This window comes from Notothenia rossii (assembly GCF_949606895.1).
Source record: "Notothenia rossii genome assembly, chromosome: 1".
Lineage (NCBI taxonomy): Eukaryota > Metazoa > Chordata > Actinopteri > Perciformes > Nototheniidae > Notothenia > Notothenia rossii.
The window spans coordinates 74,550,952-74,574,790 of NC_136912.1; the positions used below are offsets into that span (position 1 = coordinate 74,550,952).

Consider the following 23,839-nt stretch of genomic DNA (forward strand, 5'->3'; position numbering starts at 1 on the left):
AGTGATGTAAAAATGATGATTAATCATAAATAAATATCATGGTTATATAAGAATGCAAAATAGAAACATAGAGATACAGTACCCATAAGCCCTATAGAGATATATCTAGAATTTTCAGAAGGTCTCCATTTTTAAATCAGTATAACTATTTTCACACAGTTACCTAACATATTCATAGTTGATCAATAGTCCAAATTCGAATTAATTCAAGCTCCGGGATATAAACAAACTTTCACAGAGCTGTATCTCAAACCAGAAATCCATCGTTGTATTTCAAGATTTTGTTTATCAGGGCTTCTTAATATTTACACATACCATACTCTAAACTAACACATATCTACATTCACCTTCTGATGACATTGGCTGGCAGATTTCCTTATTGATGTTCCAAAGATGCTGAACCAGTAACTTACCAGCAAAGAGACCTGGTGGTTTTTCTTTTTAGCGAGGTGTATCAGGTTGAGGTCATTGTAGAGAAAGTTCTCCAGGCAGCCATTGAAGTTCCTGTTGGATAGAATGGGTTTCTGCAGGCCATGGCTCTGGACAGCTCCCAGACTCAGCTGGAGAAGAAACAACACATGGAATCTGAACGTTTTCACGGACCAAGGTAAAATTCAAAGGTTACTCCAGTTCTGATTGGGAAAAAGAACAATCGTATTATTCATAGACTCTGTTTGCTCCCGTATCCCTAGTAACGAATCCAATATGAGTTCAAGCTGCTGCCATATTGGACAAAACAACAAACCTTTTCGTCTGAAACGTTAAATGTCTTAGTATAGATTAGGCTACCACTTAAAAATACCCTTTTGCATCATAGTCTCCTGAAGATGACATTACAAGGAAATAAAAGTACATTGTCATTTTCCCTATATTTATTTTTGTTCTATATGTATCATAAAGAAGTTTTAAATAAAGTGTATAATAATAACATGTGGAAGACCTCGCAGTGGGGAGGTCGGTGTGGGTGGATAGGTAAAAATAAACTTCTTTTTTCCAAGGAGTTTGCAGTTGACTTCCCATGTAAAACCAAAAGTCATCACTGATTTAGTTTATTATACATCTGTAATTTAAGTAAAGTAACAAACATACTAATGTTATGTCAAACTAGAAAGCTTTTTCTAAAATTGACCAAGTGGTTTTGTAGCATCACTAACAAGGTCTTTAAAGCTGTGATCATAATCCGAGAAACAATTTGTTTACCTCAAAATAAAATTAAGAATGCACTTCAGCTGTACTGGAACGTTATTGTGTTGGAGACAGAGTTGCTGGAAAGTTTCTCTTACCTGATGAATGTCCCAGTGGCTGAGCTCGGCTGGTATGTGAACCTGACGAGTGTTCTTGTCCACGGTGAGGTTGAGGTGAGTGCTGAGGCGCACCAGCTTCACATGGTGCCAGTGCTGGTCGTCCAGCAGACTGCCCACAGAGACAAGAAGCTGCCCACTGGAGGAGGAACTCACACCTGCAGAAGTGATGGTGTGAAACAATCAATTGTGTTTTCTTCGTTATAGATAGCTGGGAGAAATAGGCGGAAATCCTCCTAGGTGCATTTCCTGCTGAGGAACTTTTTTTTTCCTGCACTACCTTAAAAAAAAAAGGTTACGGTCAGCAGTCTGTGTCCTCCTCCTTAATGCATTTTTAACAAGGACAAACATACTTGAAGAAATCACTTTACCAAAACAAAAATAACATACTTTTTCTGGCAGTAGGAAACCCTAAAGGAAGGTTCATGTGTGATTTATCAACACAAAGTCGTGGATGCGTTGCAGCTACAGTGGAATATTTTAATCTTTGTTCTAACAGGGAGCGGGGCACTGAGGTCACCTTCGCTCATTAGAGAGCGAATATATTTGTATGCCGGCAGAGAGGAGCACGTTCGATAATGAGACTGCAAAATAACAGCAGGACATAATTAATGACAGCCCAACATCAGCAGGTTCAACATTGTGGGAGAGAAAGAGTTTCTGCTGACAGAGGGAGATACACCAGAACGAGTGAGATACACCGAGTCGTTGTTTAAGAGCTTATATTTTTATGAGGGTAGATAATTTGACAGGTAAAAAATTGTTAGTATAATGCACTTCATCTACTACAAGTAGTTTGTTTGAATGTAATAATTATGTTGTTTGTTGTTGCGCATCATTTATTGAAAAGTCGATCTGTTACGATTATAAACTGAAGCAATATAAAAATGACTCCCATTAACTGAGTTTAAACATCAGCATGTCCGGTCATAGTCCGGTAATTACCTGCTAACGGAAACTCTGCTACACAATTCTTATTGTTATTATTGAAAGATGACCGGTACATTTCAAATTTGGCCTGTAAAATAAATTCTGTCCGGACATTTGCCCGGCGAGAAAAAATCCTAGCGGAAACCCTGAGCTCTTCATAAAACCACAAATTGTTGTTTTTTCATTTCAGTAATTGTATTAGACTAATGAGACACCATTTGTTAATGTTTGAGGTTTTAAATCATTGAAATGAATTCAGCTGGGTTTACATTTCAACAACTTAAAGTTCAATATAAGTAGGCTTTAAGATTTAACCAAAAACTGTGAACAAGCACACACTGCTAAATGTAGGTATGTTGTTTTATTATCCTAAATTCTCCTATTTAATTTGTGTTATCACTTTAATTTTACTGCTCAATATGTTATTACATAATACTTATTGTAATATCTGTCTTTTGTGTTACTTCTTAGCTTTTGAAATCTAACTTATTTCAATTGTATGTATACTGCATTGTATTTCTATATCAAGGATAAAATGAAGGCTAGAGGCACACCCATGTGCTTCTAATAGTCAATCGCTTAAAAACTTTCGATCAAGCCTTGACTTTTGTGTCCCCCTGCTTCCAGTTGTTAAGCTAAGCTACTGTAAGCAAATTGCACAGATATGAGAGCTGATAACAGCATTTCCTAAAATGTCTAATTATTAACTTTGAATGCAATTTGATGAGGTGGCATATTTGGTTACAGCTTTATTAAGTGGAAATAGAGGTGTGGATCAATACACAAATCTTAGGGGAAAAACTGTCGTAAAAACATTTAACGAAAATGCAACGAAACTTCCTCTCTGTCAGTTTTAATTCCCCTCACCCCTCTTCTCCTGACCTGCACTCTTAAAGCACCAAACAAAGAAGAGAAGAAGCACTGCTGGCTTGCACTGCAACAACTGCTGGGTTTGTCCATCCTGAGAACACTAATATTGAATGTTCCTGTCTTTAGCTGAGGTGTCTGCACTGAACACCACTTTTCACTTTCCGGCAGTCTACCATTCGAGACAGCTCCCTGAGGCGATATCACCTTATAATATTCTGTCTGCTGCTCCATTACGGATCGTTGCTCGAGCTGTAAATCTGTTTATGAAGGGCGGCCATGACAGGCCTTATCAGGAGACGGACTGTCATAATTGTTTTAGCAGCAGCGTCACGTGATGCTACTGTTTGAAATACAGCTCGACTGTAAAAATAATGTTATTTCTCTAAACGAAATGTAGTTACAGGTGGTAACTAAGTGTATTACCATAAAACAAGCTGGAAGGGCAGGGATATTAATGGGAGCAATGTCACAACTAAGCCAAGTCACCGTCTCCAAATAAAATCAATTAATTTAATTGGGGCTTTATTGGATAGTTTTTGTGTTTGTACTATCAAGTCACATTTGATATTTTTAGAAACACTAAAAGGTAATAGTGAAAAAAAGAACAGGACTCAAACAACTTATTCAATTCAAAACTTGATGCACAATGTATAAAAACAGGAAGAAAAATATAAACAAAAAGCAGGTACAGCTTTAAAAAAAAAAACATTGTGTTTTATATGGGGCTGAATAGGGGGAAGAGTTGCTGTAAGCAAATGTAAAAAATGATGAATTGATGACCAAAAGATAATCAGCAGATAAATTGATAATGCAAATTGTATTGCACCCAGAGTTATTCAAGATGTTCTAAATGAAGAGTTATTTTCATGGAGAGTGTTTTCATTCCAATTTCATCTTGATTGCTTCATATTTTGGGAATTCTAAAAATAAAATGCCAAGTTTCAAAAGGTTAAATAAGCTTGCTGGCGTTTAGCAAGTCTATTTTTCAATGCACATGACCTTTGTCACATTTTATCCCTTCTCTTCCTCCATAAAAAAGGCAAAAATAAGCTCATCTCCCGCTCAGCATACATGTGGCTTATCATCTTTATATTTTTGAGCTACAAAGTGTATTGCTGCTGCAAAGAGAAACAATCAGCAGTAAGCAACATATTATTCAGCATAGGAGTGTTACAGTAAGAGTCCCATGGCTATCTTTGCAATTTCATGCTCCTGTGAAAATACAGAGGCTGCCGATTGAAACTCTTATAAGGCTGGTTACAAAAAGAAACTCCTGGAGGCTCACAGTATATCACTAGAAAAATTGGAATAGAGTAAGCAAATGAAACAGTAATCGCCACGATTCATTGTTTCCCATTTTCCTGCCAACTGGCACCCTTTGTCCAGGGAGATTCATCTTTTTTCACCAGAACTCCACAGCACATAGACACATCTGATTGTATATGTTTTTGCTTTGTGCGATGAGAGAAACATTCCATGTTTTATTAGCTGTAAAATCTGAAACAGGTGGTTTTTTTACACTGATCACCGATCATAGGAAAATGTTCAATAATATCAATCCTCATTAACAAGTCTGGTAAACGTCAGCCGAGGCCAAAACAAAACATTAGTACCTAAGAAAACACCTTGTTGTGCCACTGCCCACATTATAATCTTTTTGCAGCTCCTGGATGATTTTTGACGTGCGTCTGGATCCATATTTTTCATTCACTGTATGTCATCATAGTTTTTGTCATTTGGTCTGTGTTGTATGTATGGGCCTTGTTACCTTTTAACTAACACATATTACAAGGTTGATCATGTAATGCCACAGCATGCCCTATATACAGTAGTGAAAAGACAGAATTCAGCTTAACATGCCCTGCACGACTTTCTGATGCCATCCTAATTTAGCCAGCTATACTTAACACCGCCTCCTACAGAGCGCAGTGGAGCAGGACCCAGCAGCCCTCAGTGTATTTACTGCTGTGTGTTACAGCTTCCCGGTGACAGTTCAGAATTGAACTGAATTATGAGGCAGTTGGCTACATTAGTGCACACTGACATTTTGATGAATGTAAAGCAGAGAGAGAATAAGATGGTTTTGTATAGCGGACATAAATCTTAATGAGCCAGCCAATGTATTCCAACTGCTTGGACAGCCACTGACAGACAGAGAACTAACTGCTGCTCTGTTGTATTCTTCTGTTTGCTGTACTGCATTTGTGTCTTTCTTTCTGTTTTGATACAGCATTAGTTTATGCTAATGGGAGTTACACTTGCTAAACATCTGCAATGGTCAACTCCTTTTGTTTGTGTCCCCTGATACACAATGCTAGCCATCATTTGCTGTCTTGTCTTTAGCTCCTCTGTGTCTCAGCCAGCTTGTTCATTTCATGATGCGACATGCATCACTGTTAAAGCGAGGTGCTGGGCCGACAGGATCAGGTTGCCAAATTGGAGAGATAAAGAATGAAGAGCCCCAGGGAGAAGCACTCACACTGTGGAGCTATGGATATAATGCATCTAAATCTTCAGGTTTTATCTCTGCCCCCCTAGTTGGAGCCCCTCTTCTCTTCTCTTGAGCCAACAACTGACTGTGGAGGAGTATGCTGGGACTCATGGTGGATGCTCCAAGCTATTGATCTAAATTACACTGTCTGTAGACTGCAAACTCCTGGGAGAGTGTGAGGCAGGGAGGGAGGGATGTAAAAGAGAGGGATGGAGAGAGAAAGACGAAGAGCATGCAATTGAAAAAGGCAAATAATCGCCTGCAAAAAAAATCTAGCAGGAGCCGAATTGGGTCGACATATGAGAAAGGCAGTGATAAATAACAACGGAGAGAGAGGAAAATAGAAAAGGCAGAGAGGCAACGGGGGCAGCTAGGCAGGGAATTAATAACAACAGCCAGAGAGAGAAGCGTGCAGTGACAGGGCTGTGATTGAAGGTTGTTTTTTTCAGTATTGGCTGTATCACTGGATTATCATAGCTCAATCTAATCTCTGCTCCATTACAAAAAGCAGCAGTGTTTGTTTTCAATCCCGGCTAGCAGCAGTTCTTTGAGCAGTTTGTTGACTCTCGGCGCGGGTCGACAGGGAAATCTGACAGGTGTCACTCAGTCTGACTGATGGCTTTTGCAGATAACGCCTCTCTTTCTCTGACAGATAGACAGACCCACCAGGGAATTAAAGCCCTTCCCAACTAAAGGGAGTTTGACAATATTTCGGTTTTATTGTAGGGATGTAGAGTGAGAGTGAGAGCGAGAGAGGGAGGTTAAGACAAGTGTGGAGGATGTGAGGAAGCAGAAAAATAGATAAACTACGGCTGAATTCAGAAAACATTTTTGCCATAATCTACTTCATATATGATTGTTGTATGCATTTAATGAAGGAGGTAAACTTCAAACATCATCACTAAAGTATCATGCAACTAGAGTAGCAAGATGTTCATAAGAAATCCAATCTTGAAATGTATTCTATAAATGTAATGTTAGCCAAGTCGTCCAACTACATTTCATGCTTAAATTATACTAACTAAGGCTCCGGCCACTGTAACATCCTTGGTCCATGTCACACAATAAAGACTTAGCTACACTACTCTTTTCTATGCTTATGCTCGTGTTCATTTTTCATATATCCGGCCATTAAATATTCTCATGCATGCCAACTCAAAATGTCCCTCCTTTCAGTGTCTCTCAATCGTGCTATCAGCTTTTCTAATCGGCTCAGGTCCATCCAACGTCACAGCAACACATATTTGTAGCATATCATGTTGCTGCTGGTTCTTTTGAGATATGATTCTCTCTTTGCCTTTCCTGATGCTGTTACGCACATCCCTCCAACACCCCATCACTGCCCGGTCTCTGCAGAGTCATCAGCCACCTCCACCACAAGTGATTGGACTCCCTGGTGGATTCATTTTGCCGCTGCTCAGGGCGAACTCCTCTTAATGACACATCTCACCATAGAGCCTAAGCACCAAGGACTTACTGTCTAGACCTAACAAGCAAATATCATAAAAGCAGTATATTTTGTATTGACTTGTCTATCCTGCTTAAAGTGTCAGTTATCTAAAAAAAAGAGTAATGAAATATATATAGCAACAATTAAGAAAAATAAAATTGATATTAAAGGTGGGGTAGGTAAGTTTGAGAAAGCGGCTCGAGATACACTTTTTGTTATATTCCATGGAATAGTCTTAACAACCCGATAGCAATGAATATCTGAAGTGCTTTGACAAGAAATCCATAAAATAATGTCATCTGTGGAAGCCGTAGTACTGTAAAAAGCACGACCAATCATTTTAGCCGGCCCGGCTAAAGTAACTTGATGGCCTACCTGCCTGTCAGCCTTCCATCTTTGCACAAACTTATCTCGTGCCCTCATTGGTCATGTGCGTGTTCGTGTGTGTTGGAGGAGGGGCTCTTTAAGGAAGTGGCAGATCTTTTCCGGTTGTGTATTTTCAAATTCTAGCGCACTCGAGCTGGTTTCTCCAAAATTACCCACCTTTAAGTGTGACCAGATTAGACATGCAAGATAGAGGCTCAACTCCAAAAATCAGAAGAACAGAATGGGAATCAACAAGGTGCATACAGTACACCACTAAAGTTATCGCTAAATGCCCGTAAACAATCCTGAAACCAAACACACACAATTCTAAACTCGGTTCAGTACCTTATTTATGGCCACACTCTCCTGGTTCATCCTTACATCTATTCTACAAATACTGCTCGAGTCAAAATAAAAAAAAAAGGATCCTTTAACTCTTGAAAGTTCTGAATATTAAGAGTAAAAACCCTCTTGTAACATATTACCAGGATGTGATCTTTTCAATAGACCTTCCATCGTAAATGCAGAAAAGAAAGCCCTGTTTGGTAAGTAGAGCAGCAGAGTACTCCAGCAGCCAGATGGCATATTTGATGCCGTATGGTGTTGATATGATGGTCTGGCAGTCTGACAACACCTAAGATTTCACCTCATTTACACCAACAGAAACCCTCACACACTCACACACTCATTACCTCCCATAGCTTCAAAGTACTGCGTTACGTGCAGTGAGAGGCCATGGATCGTGTTATACTGTGCCGGCACACTGTGCACCACAGAGTCCATCCTTAACACATGTTGCTTACATCCATCATCAGATTAGAAGAGAGGGAGCATGAGAGTGGATGTCAAGCTGAGAGAGAATTGAAGCGAGAAAGAGTCGATGGAGGAAGAGTAAGGAAAGATTCAGGGAGAAACTAAGAGTGAGAGTTTCCCCAACAGAGGATGCTGCCCTCCTCCACACTCATTGACCTTAAACTGCACGCCTGCTACAGCAAACTGTACCAATTCCCCAAGTTTATTCAATATCTGATTAGTTTTGTCTGAGATATTGCTTGCGACATATGGATAAACAAGTAAACACTCTACTGAGCTCATCAGCATAAGCAGAAAGAGGCATAAATTGGATCAGCGCTATCTTAGAAATCACATTTGACAAACAATCAAGCAATCCAGCAGATGGACGGAGACAGACTTAAAGCTCCCTCCATTTTATTATGGGGACAGAACTGTGCAAGATATAACATTCCTCATATAGAGGCGGGTTAGCGGATGCTCAGGAGCGAATACAGTGCATAATTACACTGTACGGTTTAGGCGTTTAGCTGACATTCACTCAGAGCAATGAACAGTGGATGAATAGGTGTAGCTGCAGAGTTTGCTGGAAAAGCCGTTACAAAACTATTCAATTCAAATATCCAAAGTTTCAGCAACCTTACAGCTTTCAATCCACGTCCTTGGAAGGTTGAATATGGCTGTTTTTTTCTAATTTGAACTGCATTCACTCTTAATTAGGTGAAAAATAGTCAATGGTCAAAATGGATGTTAAACATTTAAACCGGCATGACTTGATGAACAAAGTAGTAATTATGTATCTATCCAAATACTCTTTTAATTTAAAATATTATATATAATAAAAATTAAAAATATTGCAATCTACATTTTGTTGTAGCTTTTTATTCAGAAATAAAGTATTTTAAAGAAGATTGCAGAAGTAGATTTTGAGTGATGATATTATAATGCTTGTCGGAGTTATAGCAATATACAGACACTCAACAGGTAATAAAATGCACGATGTAGTTACTGTATGTTTACATATACCGTAATGTGATGATGTGCCCTAACAGCTTTTAATGCTATCTCTAGCCATTTTTATGATTCCTCGTTTTATTTTTCATTCATTTAATTCAAATATGTCTTTATCTGTTTTCTTGCCTCTTAGCTTGTCTCTGTTCTGCTGTAAGACAATGTTCTTATATAAGTATTGGAAGAAATATGTCGGTACCTTGTTGATGGTAGAGCAGCAGCCGTCCCTTCTCCAGCACCAGAGTGAGGCTGGAATCTCTCTGTCCCTCTGCATGAAGCAGCGTCCCAGAATTCGTCAGGGTTTTGAACTTCAGAGAAACGACCTCCATCCCCGTCCAGCTCGGCCTCACGCTGCGTCTGTAGAGCAGGCTGCTGCTGCCGTCAAAGTAGGCCACGTCAGAGGCTACAGAATGACACACAGAAATAGACAGAAACTACTAGCAAAGTACTGAAAACCACTTCTGTGTTCCTATCACAGTAAGTGTCTCCAGAAAAATAATTTTCACCATTATGACAGACACACCACATTTGAGTAATTCATATAACATGCTGTGCAACGGTAAGTTTGAGGCAGAGACGAGTTTCAACACAGAGTGCCAGACAGCGGTGAGCAAAGACTTCATATCATAAATGGCAGAACATGTTGTTATTGGGCTCGGAAATAGGATATTCCTGTTTTTCTATGATTTTTATAAATTAAAAACTGAATGTCTTTGAGATGGGACTGACAAAACAAGACAACAGGGTCACTGTGAACTCACAACCAACAGCCTTTATTTCCTGGTTCATGATTGGATTTGTATCGTTTGAAGGTACGGATGTCCTGAACAGATATCTTTAATGACCGTGAAAACCGTTGGCCCATTTATGTACAAATCCCTTTGAGGGAAAACCATATGGTCTCGCGTCTGCTACTGAAGACAGAGCAGCAAAGAAGACCAGCAAGAGTAATTATGTTTTACTGTTGAGAGAGCAGAATTGGAAGGAATCTGTAATATAAAAATAAACGTGTTACCTTAGTGTTTTCCTCAAAGCTCTTAGCTCTAATTAAAAACAGATGTTATAATGGGGGAATAAAAAGTGAAATTGCAGGATTGTTATCAAGTGTGACTCAAGAATCCTGCACATTGTGGACCACTTGCACCCAGTTTATGTTCTATCTAGATTCTTCACAGTGTTGGTCCTAATGAATGTTTCTAGTGTGTATTTAAACTTATTGCAATAATAGTTCTTTTGTTCATAGGCCAGATAATGAAATTTGAAAATCTAGTACAACATTACACGTTTATATATTTATTCTTCAAGGACAAACACAATCCAAATCGGACATAAAAAAAGTCAATACGTGGAGCACACTTACTATAACGACAACCGTATATCTCCAGTCTGAGTCCAATCCTCCCAGTGGGGTTGCAGTCCAGAGGAATCAGGCGGAGGAAGCGAGCTATCACCGGCTGATTGAGTTTGTACTGGACCACAGTGTCTGCATTACTGTTACCTGGAAAAGCCTGAAAAAAACAAACAAGTTAGCTTGTTTTTTTTATTTCATCCAACTGTCTCTGATGCTGCTGCAGCAAAGATCTGAATGCAGTTCCTGAAGTTATTAGACAGGAATAGAGGATCGTTTGTACATTAATGCTCATGATCAAATGTTTACTGTTAACTAAGAAAATGTATTATCTATAAACGTTGTGCAGCCATTCTAAGAGCAACTATCTTCTAACCTTCTTGTTTTTAAAGTATCAAATGATTATAGAAACATGTATGTGATGAAACAATATTTTTAAAGGGATAGTATTCATTAGTACAGAGAACATCTCCCTCCTGATGCTGAGACAGTCTTTTTCAAACTTTAAACTCTCAGAGAATGATCCACTGATAATATCTCTCCCTCTCTCTGTCCAGTCATCAATAACTCTGAGATGTATTCTGTCTCTGTACAAAGCCTCTCCTAAAAGACTAATATCCTCTACTTTCCCAACAAGCTTCCTGTGGGAATTCAGGGCGATTCTCTACTTGACAGTCAAACAGCACACAGAGAGCGACACATGCCACCTGTAAGGAAAGTGTGCATGCTTCAGTCCTCCCTTCTTGAGAGTGTGTCTGCTGAGAGTGGCTATGTGAGTGAAATTGGCTTCCCTCGTGCTGTATAATTGTGATCTCGGTGCCGTCTTCAGAGCTTTGAAGGGCTGAGCCGGCCGGGTAGCGAAGCGTTACAGTAAGCTCAACAAACGGCTCTATTTCCTGCTGAGGAGGCTGGGGAGAGCGGCATCTCATTTACTTGCCTGACCAAGTTTTGAAATATGAGAAGCCTCTGACAAGACCTCAGTCAAGGAGAGAGGGAAAGAGAGGGTGAGACAAAGAGGAGAAGGAGGGAGGGCCGGAGAGATAATCAGAGAAGAAGAGTAGATAAAGTACAAATGTTCTTTGAGAGAAAGCAGCAATAGCACACTGTAGCAATGCTTAAATACAAATAAAAGCATAACAAATGGTCCCTAAGTACGAGAACATAATGACATTTAATTAAAGTAAGAATACACAATTAAGCTAAAGTACACTACTTGATTAAATGTAATTAGTGACTACACATCACTGAAAGATTTTGACAAAGGCACAGATACAAATGTCATATTCACTGAATGCTTTCAAATTAATAATGAACTACAAGGGCATTCATAGAGCACAGACCTCCGCCAAGACCAAATGCCTTGTCTGGCATAGTTAACGGTTCTATATACGACACTAGCCCGTGATTCTAATCCGCTCCAAAATGTAATGACTTAGTGTACTTTAGCTTAATTGTGCATTCTTTGCCCATGTTTCACACTACCACTAAGTTTTATAAAAATCAGGCCAGTAGTTTAAACTTCTAGGATGTTAAATCATGAAATTTCCTTGTAGTGGATTAGTAAACAGTGGCAGCAATTACTCTTTAAAAGTTACACCGGAGAGTAAAGGGGGAAAAGACAGAGCATCAAAGCTGAGAATTCAGTGAGAAACTGATACAACCATTTGTTCAGTCAAATCTCCTCCTGAACCGACACACTAAGCTGGCCTAATTTAAATACGGAGCTTAAAAAATACTCGGGAGAGCTGATCTGGGTTTATCACCTTTCATGCCGAGTGTCAAACCAACAGGTTTCTAAGCTGCAAGAATTCATACCCTGCTTTCTCTTTTTTTTTTGTGATGACTCCCTGGCTTCAGATAGTTTGTATCCTCCCCTGTAAGAAACTTGCACTGTCTTCCATAAAAGAGAGAGGGGATGCTTGACTGCCTCTGAATCACATCTAATGCTGTTCAATCAACGGAGGCCGGCATGGCAGTAGTTTGCTTGGTGGTGATCAGTCATTCTGCAGTCTGGTAACCTCTCTCGCTATTGACACGTGGGATGGGAATAAGTAGATTAAAATATGCTATAAAATGCTGGAAAATAAAGATTTTGAGAGCGGAAAATAAACACTGGGAAACATTTGCCAACATAGAAGAAAAAAAGACAGCAACAGCAGCCATCCCCCCCAGGCTGCAGCGAGGACTTGATACACGAACTTGAGAATCATGTGCACAGAAACATGCATGTCAGCTTCCTCGTTCAGATTTACATTTCTGACAGCCTTATCAAGACTGGCTAGTGCCATCAGCGTCTTGCGAGGAGAATGATGGACACCTTCGCCCCTGCAGGAATCAAAGTCATGACTTTTTATATGACACGCAGTCTTCTAACAACAGCACCAGCCTCCCGTCAGCAGAGGTTCAACTGTTTGTCAGCAGCCCCATGCTGTCGACAAAGCCCTGCCCAGGTTCCTTTTATTGCTCCATACATTATTAATAGAGTGTGAAAGACTCCTGGTGAGCAGGCTTGCCGCTGCAGGCAGTACCCGTCCCCACAGATCATGTAAATTATGCCTATGATATGAAGGTGCCACCTCCAAAGCTGCCTTGATAGTTGTTAAAAGACACAATGTGGTATGAATTCTGAAATTGTATTTAAATGCAAGCAACTACAAATGACAATTTCCTAAATCATACTAGAATTTCTACGTTTTTTTTTCTAGTAAGAACTTTTTCCAGTTGTCAGTGAGAGGTTGACACAATAATCGTTCGAAATATGTCGAATGTAGCCCGTATTTTTGGAATAATGTTTCTGGTGAATTTCTGTTTGTTGACTGGAAAAGTATCAGCAATTTTTTTGTTACAATTAAACAGATGAGTGTTTGAGAGAGATGTTCAAGCACCTCCTACCTCCCCTGCTCCCATCTCTGATGTCAGAATAGTGTATTGAGATTGGTTTTTCAGATAGTGTTTAACTATCTGACAAGCAGGTTGTTTGGAGCATGTGACACCTTCATTTTCTGCTGTCTGGAGCAATATCACTATTTTCACAAGCATTTCCTTTCGGTATACGCTTTGACTAACCATATTCTTTCAGCTGAACAGCATTCTGTGCTTTATTTAACAGATTTTGAGAAACCTGTCACTGGCTCTAAACTCTGTGTGTCAATCACATTTTCATTAATGTCACAAACTAGCTCTGGGATGTGAGAATAAGGTGGGAGTCCAAGCAATATATATGCTTTTGTTTATCTACTTACTTTACTTTCTGTTTTGCAATAGCCTTGCACAGTATAGGAACCCCCGTTTCCTGGGAATTATGTTGTTGAAGTTTGAGTGGAAATGTAATATCTACCTGTATTGTGTTCATTGCACTGCCATTGTTTGTTCTAATGTGGCAGCAATCGTGGAAAACACAAACATTAGCAACATTTCCCCCCAATACAAAATGTAATCTGAGCAGCGTTAACATTCTTTTAAAATGTAGAGTTACCTCTAGGCTGTCTTCCTGTCGATGTTGTCTCCAGTTGTGTCCTGTGTCGCTGAACATCAACAGGTAAGACGTTAGCCAATCAGAGCTGCCGTAGCGTCCCTGCGTAGCAACAGCAGTGATCCGGGTCCGCTTCCCCAGATCCACCTCCAACCACTGGTATCTGTCCGAGACGAGAGGGGACCAGCCTCCAGCTCCTGCACAAGAGACAAGAGTGTGTTAATGATGAGAGGGGGAGGGAGGGAGGGATGGAGAAACATTGTGGGAGTGAAATGTTATTCATTATATTTTAATCTATTGTTTACATCTGTGCATTTATGGAAGAAAACAATCATTGCTATGAGTTAATAATTAATAAGCCAATAATACATCCACAGTTTGGATATACAGTAAATACTTACTGCTTGTTTATGTGTTTGCATAATGTCCATAAATTAATAGTTAGGGGTTTGCAGATGACAGGAATGTCAAAGATTAGGGTTAACATACTTGATAATGCACTTTTTCTCGAGTTGCAAGTACATGCACATTAAGAGGAATACGTGTTTTTATGTTGAATTAGACTTTAGTTTATCCCATTTCTGGCTTTAATTTAAGACCACTTATCCACTCAGAACATTTCAAACCCTGCAATATATTTAACACGTCCCCTGGCTTCATGATGGTAAATATTAAATCCTTATAATCAAAGACATTAAGGGGGATACATTTGAGCCACAAACACTTTGAGAAAACTGGATTAGACTGTGCAGCCATAGCACGGTATTTAAAGAACACTGATGACTCCGCACAACTGAAGTGTTAAGATGTGTTTTGCCATTGAATGTACTTCCTCTGGTTTGTATCGGTCTACCATGTTGACAGAGCTATTGTGCTGAGTGGAATATAGTGAGAAATCACATCAGCATTGATATGACCTAGTACTGAGCTGAAGCGGTTCTGTCTTGTCAACAATCACTTGCAGCACTGACATCCCCCCTTTGTTTTTCATGGCAACATGCTCCCTTTCTGTCCTGGAGACAGCTGTTGCAGCAGCTGGAGAGGGCATCCAGGGGTGAATGATATTAATTACAGTGTGTTTATATTGTAGTACAAAACACGTCAGTCACTTCAGATCTGTAAAACCATGGAGCATGTCTGTCACCAATTGCAAACTTTTATGGATAAATAATGTAAAAAATATAATAATTGTGACAATAATTCGATTTGAAAACCACTGTAATAACTGTATTTAACATGTGTTGAATGTGTACTGTGTGTCGGTTCATTTTTAAACATAACATAGTTATAAAACTAATTTAAAAAATAGTAATTTTCACTTTAAAATGGTTAGTTGTGTTTTTGCTAGAACGAGTTATATTCATTGCATTATTATTATTATTCATTATAGATTAAGACATTCAAATTAAACCCTGATATATTCCTGGTCGTTTTTCTTTTATTTCACTCATTTTAATGGTTGCAATATAATTGCACGGTATTAAAAACAGATGGCTTAGAAACTAAAACAAGACTAGCAAGTAACAAAATGGCTTTGTTCTGAATACTGAAACTAGAAACTCAGAAGAAAAGACAGATGTGCAGTCTGTATCCTTGCAAGAGAAAGAGAGACAGCAGAGGAAGAAAGGCAGACAGTGATAAATGTACCTTAAAAACAGTAGCTAACCCTTTACTCGCTTTAAAGGTTTTCGGCCTTTAAAATGGCTCTTATTAGTTGTCATGATAGATTTAAGGCGCTATGGCCCTACTCTACCTCTTAATAAGTTTAGGAGGCAATTATCCCCCATTGGTAGCTGGATCACCACAGGGAGGTTCAAAGGTGTTAGGCACCCTCTTGTTCTAGCCTTGGTAATCATGACTGTAGAAAATGAGGTGTCATCTGACATAAATAAAGAACAACAAAGTATGCATGAAGGCGAGTTAGGGGAGGATGGTTTGGTCAAACCAACACCAAACTCTTTCCCAGGATACCACTGCGTGTGTCCCCCTCACAAGTCCACACGTCAAATTGCCATTTACTGATTAGATGCCTTTGCAGAGACTTTGGCAATATTCATTCAGCTGCATTTTTGTACAACTTTGGATGCGTGTGTGTGCGTGTATGTGTGCGTGTGCGTGTGCGTGTGCGTGAGAGAGAAGGGAGGACTTTGGCAGAACCTGATTATGGGAAAATCATTGGAGGTGATTGAAAAGGCTGCTACTTGATAAAGACATTTTGGATGCTGAAAAATGTGTGAATATGTGAGTGTGTTTAAAAACAAAAAGTGCTGAGGCAGCACAAAGCATATCCATGGCACAGCAGATGGAGTCCCCTACAGAGCACACACACACACACACACACACACACACACACACACACACACACACACACACACACACACACACACACACACACACACACACACACACACACACACACACACACACACACACACACACACACACACACACACACACACACACACACACACACACACACACACACACACACACACACACACACACACACACACACACACACACACACACACACTTAATAAACCAGCCAGCCTAAAGAGCATTGGAGATTGTGCCAAGATGATGTCATGCTGACTCGAGGCCAACACAAATCAATACCACAACACTTCAGACACAATGCCTGGATATCTCATTACATCTATTAAAAAGCTACTTAATTGTGGAATAGCAAATGGTCATAACACAACAGAGCATGAACCTCATTAGTTAAGCATAATGTGCTATTGACACGGAGCAAGGAGACAGTCTGTAATGTGGTTCATATTGAAATGTGTTGATTTAACAATGGCTCAGTCCAGGTTTGTGTCCCTGTAAAAAACTCCAGTGGGCAAGAACACAAAATATACCCCAACTTTGTTGATTAGCCGTTTATAGTGTAAAGTATCATCTATATAAAATAAATACTCTGGTGTGTAATCAGTATTACAGTCTCAATCAGAGCTAAGGAGTTTTAGTCTTTTTGTACCGTAGTGTTTATATTAATTATGTAATTACACATCTATAATGTATGCATTTTAAGTCTACATATTCCACGTCCAGTTGGAATCAAATGTTTGAGAACAAATACAATTTAGGGATAAATTGAGTAAAGCAGTTTCTAGAACTTATCTTAATGTTGTCTTTAGTGAAGAAAACTGATTTTCCCCAACTGCATCATGATGTGACTATGTCACTGTCATTGTTCATGTAATTGTGACATTTCAACTTAAATCATTTATTTTGTTGTATTGCAGCAAAATCTTGTGGTGTGATCAACAAATACAAAGCATTGTCACCAACACAAAGAAACATCCCCACTTCAACGTGATCTCCTTCATTTCTTCATAAACTCAGGTGTGGAGCTATAAAATAGATGTGGTTTAAATTGGCTGTAGTTGAATCAGTTGAGTCTGAGGTTTTCACGAGTGCGTAAGTGTTGTTCTTTTTGCTCATTAGGGAAGCAGCTAAAGGCCAGAGCTAATAAGCATCAAAGTAACAGACATGAACACTGACAGCAAAGCAGGAGAGAGCAGATACATGACCTTTACTCATTAAGGCTCGAGTGGAGAGGGAAGAAGTGAAGAACACAGACAAGAGTGATGGAAAGAGAGGAGACAGATAATCTGACATCCACAGTACACGATCACAATGGAGGAAACAGGAAGAGAGGGAGTTTAAGAGACATAAAGAGAGAGATGTAGATATCTATCAAAGAAAGTAAAAGAGCCCAAAATGGAAAGTAGAATGACTTCTGTAAAGAGAAAATGTTTCACTAAATCCGTCATGTTCGTCACACAACACGTTTGATCACCTAAACAATAATGTCTTTCATGCATGCCTGTCAATTCCCATCCAGGAAATCCACATGCTGTCCCTACTTATTGACACTAAAGCTTTTTCCCACATTCAGAAAGGTAATTAAGGGTAAAACAGGTCAAAAGCATTGCTCGGCGGGAAAGTCAAATTGGCCCAGTATGACAATGAATTAACCAGTCAGGAGACTGTGACCTTTGAGGTCAACACACCTGAAAACCAAACACCCCCATTAGCAGCCAGGGTCTGAGGTTGAATAAGTATGTTGGAAGGTCATCAATCTGAAGGAACCTTTCTGTGTGAATAATTCTTCTTTCCACACATAATAACTTTCCAAAGAGTCTTTGAACCTGCTAACCGTGCAGAGCTGTTCACTGTCAAACCCATAAGGGGTTCAAACAAATCACTGTAGCTCCATTAAAACACTATGTCTGGTGATAATAAGCATCCCAGGCCCCTATAAACCATAACTACTCATTCGCAATATTTTTCTCAGAAGGGCCACTGATTTCCTGGAATAAGAAAATCATCAAAATGTTAGATTTGATGTCAATAATGTTGAAATAAGGGATACATGGATTAAATTGGGATAAGTTGCTTCCCTTGTTGCATTAAAACAATTCGTTTTTGAGCCGATTTTCTCTATAGCAGTGTACAGTGTGCATGCAATGTATTCGTGAGTCAGCCTTTATAACCACATCTATAAAGACACAGTCATAATGCCCTTGAAACACTGTAGAACTGTTTTTCTAATTTAAAAAATAAAATAAATGTTCTCACATGTCTCAACATAAAGACAAGCCTTTTATTTTCTAAATAAATAAATAAAATAGTCTTAAAGGGAAAAAAGGTTTCTCTAACGAGTGTGACCTGGTTTCCCAAGGCTATGTATGTGCTTGTCGATAGGAGACTGTGCGTCTAAATTCCCTTTGAGTTTGAACATGGTTGCTAATCAGAAACACATTTTAATTAACCTAGTTAAAAGTATTATATAAGAGTGCAAATGTTTAATTATTCAAATATATTCATGCAGATGCCAATTAGCAACTCTTTTTTCTACTTAAAGGTCAGTCCTGCGCATAATTTCTGAGGGTACATGACAGATTTTGGTGTCCATGTTCTCATTTACTGAAGTTTTCCAATAGTGCATCGCTCCAAATAAATAAATATGCGTCATTGCTGCAGATCATATGTGGATTTATTTGGGCTAGTATTAAAGCTTCAAAGAGAATGTTATTTTGGATGCTTCCTTCTGGCGCTGTGTTAGGATACAGGCCAGAGACGTGTGGTGTCAGGGGTGGATTATGACTTTTTTATTACGAGTGGGAGAATCAACAAAAATTCAGAGAGAGCAAGTTCAGATCCCACAGCAGCCGGTTTGTGCTCTTTTGAGGTCAGTATTTCACAGGTAACCTTGATTTACTCTAGAAAATAGCTACATCTCAGTGCCTAACTCTCATTGTAAATCAAATCTAGCAAAACCTTCTTATGCCAGGGGGATTATTTTAAATGTAGAACCTAAATGTCACTAAATATGTGTGAACCAACACTTAAGCTTATAATATGTGAAAGGCATCATTCAACCCTTTATATGAATGTATCACATGTGTAGATATTTATGGTAGTACTACTTAAATGTCATGGTATTTCTCTGAGTCCTGACCTGTCCTTTAACAGTATAACAGGCTTAAACATGAAGTGAGCATGTAACCATCCTGGAAAATAATCAGTTAAGGGTTCAGGGTGTTAACCTATCTGCAGATTTTTCTTACAAAAAAAGAAACAGACATATTCTGAATTACGTTTTCAGGGGTCATTCTTCAATGAGGGTACTTCAATTTCTGAGCTGAATGCTTTCAAGTACTTCTGCAACACTATTGCTCTGTTTTTCTACATTGTGCTGTGACTACAGTGGTTTAGGGGTTAGCATTACCTTGGGCCTTTTTCACAGGTTTATATTTAGCTTACAGTGTAACGTATGCTAAATGTTTGATAACTGGAGAATTAAACATTGTCGATGTATCATTGGATTGCACCACACAAAATATATATTTTTTTACAGTTAATAGTAGTTTTACTAACAACTTGGAAAAAACCTAATGAGACATTTTGTGAAAGATATATGATGAATAGATAATGCCATTCAACCCTGGAGCCTATTGTGCCAGCTGTTAGTAAGTTCAAAATTAACCTGGTTGAAGTACAAAAGGGAATTGCATGCATTAGCCTTGTACAACATAACAGATTGTGCCACATAAACCAGTTACGTCTGCTGCCTGATTTAACTGTTTGTAAGCTAACTGACATGCTAGTACTAGCTTGCTAATGAATGACTTGTTTAGGATGTTAAAAAGGGGTAGGATAACATTGGGTAATCTTGTAGTATCTTCAATACTACAATGAATCCTCGTTTACATAGCTGATCACTTTTGATTGGATTGATACACATTTCTCTTACGTTACTATGAAGTTTTGAGACATCCATTTTAATGGTGCGACCCTGTTTTGTTTCACCAGCTATTTACTTATATTTACTTATTAGGCTGGATTTTAAAAACTTAAATAGTTATATGAAATGCTGGGGCAATCCAATCATGTTATACCGTAAGTAATGGAGGCTGGACCACAGAGAGACACCAAGACAGTTCCTGAAACACCACTCTCCCAACCTGTCCCCAAAGCCATCTCCACAAAGAAAATTAACTTCAGCCCTTGTCTCTCTTAATAAAACAGTAGAACACAACACCGGGCACATTATTTATATCCGTTCTGTTCTAATTGCAATCTCCACCGAGTGGGTGGATTGCATTCACGGGGGAAATAGAGGCTGTTACAACTCATGTCAGGGCAATGGCTTCACTTGAAGGAGCGGATGTGTAGTAACACCAAATAAAAGCAATGTTTGGTTAGAACTGATGTACTGTTCAACACAGTAATGGGTGAAAAAAAGGGGCTAAAGGAAGACAAAAACAGACAGATGTGGGAAAAGGGATACAAGCCATTATAGGAGAAAAATAATCCCCCAAAGTGACAAGAGACAAGTAGTAAGACACAAGAGCAAAGAGACAGACAGTACTACCAGGCCAACATTTCTAAATGCATGTGTGGGCCTGGGGGAATTTCAGACAGTCTTAAACCAATTGGAGAGTCATATAGCTGCAATGGATTTAAGTTGGAGGTTAAGGTGATTTTCTGACAACCTGGGAAATAATACTCTGCTATTTATAAATAATGACACGGCACCAGACAAAAACAAAAGCCATATTAACATTCCCAGAGATGGGAAGCAAAACAACAAAGAGTGAAATAAAAGAGGCAGATGTTTTCTGATCAGGCCACTGTAACATATCTATAGGTTCTAAAAACATTGCACTGCAATGAAAACAGTTTTAGTGGTCTTGAGGCAGAGTATAATTAAGTCCACACCCTGGAGACGGTGCCTTTAGGGATTTTAAACAAAATGTAGTAGGCAGGTGGAACACAAAGATACATGATTGCAAGTAATGGGGCTAAAACTAACATGGAGCACAAATCAATAAGGTTTGCAGGTTGCAGAGGCAGCAAGGGCATTTTACTTAAAGAAATGTACGTGACGAAATTGAGGGGGGTGTCTTACAAAGCAGCAACTAATTGGAAAATTGAGAACTTGTGTCTCCCAAAATAAACCATTATGAACATGTAAAGAACCGGTGAGCATGATGTGTTACATCTGCTTCTCTGGCAGTCAAATGTTGTTTATGTTGTTAACACAGGAAAAGGCCTCAAAGATGTTGATGTTAATTGAGTGAGGGATGTACCAAATAAGGTGAGTGGCTTTTAGTAGCATTTTGTCAAGGATTAAGCTAAATGTATGCATATAATTAGATTTATAAAGAGAGTGACTATTTCCGATTAGGAGGATTCGAGCAGAGCAACTGTGGTATTTAAAAGCAGCACTAAATGGGCACCTGCAGAGGCGGCGCATAAACGTTACACAAAGATCAATGCCTCTTTTCATTGTTCCCATCCACATATTTAATTTAAGCTATCACCCCCTATTAATGTTCAAATCTCCTGTTCAAATCTAAATTAGCTCTTCCAGAGAACGATTACTGGGGATTGATGAAGTGTCCCATGCTTATTTCAGCGTAATTACAGTGGTTCTAATGTGCAATTATCAGTATGGCCTGCTGGAAAAAAATGGGACCGTTTAGATGTTAAATACTGCCATTAACATTTGCCTGTAAATGTTAAATGCTGTCGTTAACATTTGGCTATAAGATGGAATGAAGTTATCTCAATGTTTTCTTGGCAGTTAAAATGGTACTCTACAAGAGTTCAACAAGAGAGTTACAAGCCAGGATTCGGCAGAGAAGGGTGGAAATACATTAGCAGATGAGGAGAAGAAAGAGACGGAGATAGTGAAATGTGAGGAACGGGGAAACAGACAAACATAGAAAGATTTTGTAGAGATGGGAACACTTGAGCAGCAAAATGGTTGACAAAACCAGGGAGAGTAAAACTTCCAACAAGTTCACATCCAGTTAATTAACTGAAAAGGCCCTTTCTTATTGCCAGATGCATTGCTGAGTTGTTACTCGTCTCTGTATGCTGACATTTCCACATACGCATGCAGCCAATTAGGATGCACCAAATCAACCCTGTGGGGAATGCTCCCCAACACTTTATATTCTTCAGCTCAACAGGCAAAGATTAGATTGCTTATTGATTTATTCTACATTTGATCATTAGGTGCATCACCAATACATCAAGTGTCTTGGCACAGAGCACATGATCACTGGTGCAGACATTCAAAGCCAAAGTGGAGACTTTAAAAGAAACTGCAGCACAAATATTTCCAGTGTTACCTGCAATTGCTTTCTCCGTTTAAACAGGCCATCTTTCACCCGTGTCTGACCTACCACTTCTGTTTGGGAAGATTCCATGGTACTACTGAAGGTTTGCAGAAACACTGATCAGCTTGTATAAACAGCACTTGCAGCAAATCAATTAAGCTATTTTATGTTTGGAAACCAGCTTGCCACTGTAAGGAATGGTGCAGTTAAAGCTGGAGTGAGAGACTTTTCAGATATAAATGAAAATCCATTACAACCAAGCCTTGTCAAACCAATTCAGACTTTACTGATTACGACTTTGCTGCCATCAAGAGTTCTCTGTATTTTTATTGTACTGACATTTTGGTGTCTGTGGCACTCGTATGCCTGCATATGAGCACCCTGCATCTTCCCTGCTCTGCTCTCTTCAAGTCTTTAAATCCTTCCTCTGAATGCACAGTTTTCTCTTTTGTCTGAAACATCCACTCTAGAAAATGATGGCATTTATGTGATGTAAAAGCCTACAGATTGAACTCACATGGGTCAACATTGTCTGAACTGTTATTCTTATGTAATGCTTTTTGATTGAAAGTTATGTTTAACCATAGTAAACAACTGCTCAGCTTAGGCTATTCATACTCCTCTCCAGCAGTGCAGTTCATATCAATAATATTTCTCCCATGTTGGTGACAGAACATTTCCTGAACATAATGAAGTCTGTTGCTGAGACCGGCAGCTTTGATCGTACGCCTCCTTAGCCTCTAAACCAGAGCCGTCTGTTAGAGGAACCCTGCAGAGCTCTGTCAGAGCTCCTATCTCTGGCCACTCCTCCACCTCATGACATGCTAATTGTCCAGTTTGCACTTGGTTATTCACCTGGGAGATATAGGATTAAATGCCTGTGTGGGACTGTTGCTTACCTCTGTTGCTGTTGGCCCCATTCAGGGTCGGGCCCTAGACTGTAAGTGGAGGCAGCTCTGGGAATAAATATCCCCCATGTATGAAACACACAGTCAGTCCAACACACACACATGCAAAGATGGCATGCATCTGGTATCAGCAAACAAATCATGCACACCATATGCTGATACTTAATACTGGTGGCCAGAAACCAAAAGAATACAGTATATATAACAAACATACATAACCAATAATGCACATAATGTACACAGATGCTTAAATAT

The 23,839-nt window shown here is 39.2% G+C and overlaps 1 protein-coding gene across 1 annotated transcript in view; it reads right to left on the reverse strand.

The window, feature by feature from the left end:
* The window catches only part of LOC307019535 (contactin-associated protein-like 4), a 111,099-nt gene that overhangs the window by 65,161 nt on the left and 22,099 nt on the right, over positions 1-23,839 (reverse strand). Inside the window, exons 3-7 of the mRNA XM_079650533.1 lie at positions 14,035-14,228; positions 10,572-10,719; positions 9,411-9,614; positions 1,284-1,459; positions 334-560 (exon numbers count right to left, since the gene is read on the reverse strand). Of these exons, the coding sequence (XP_079506659.1) occupies positions 334-560; positions 1,284-1,459; positions 9,411-9,614; positions 10,572-10,719; positions 14,035-14,228 (949 nt within the window). The remainder of the gene's footprint in view (positions 1-333; positions 561-1,283; positions 1,460-9,410; positions 9,615-10,571; positions 10,720-14,034; positions 14,229-23,839) is intronic.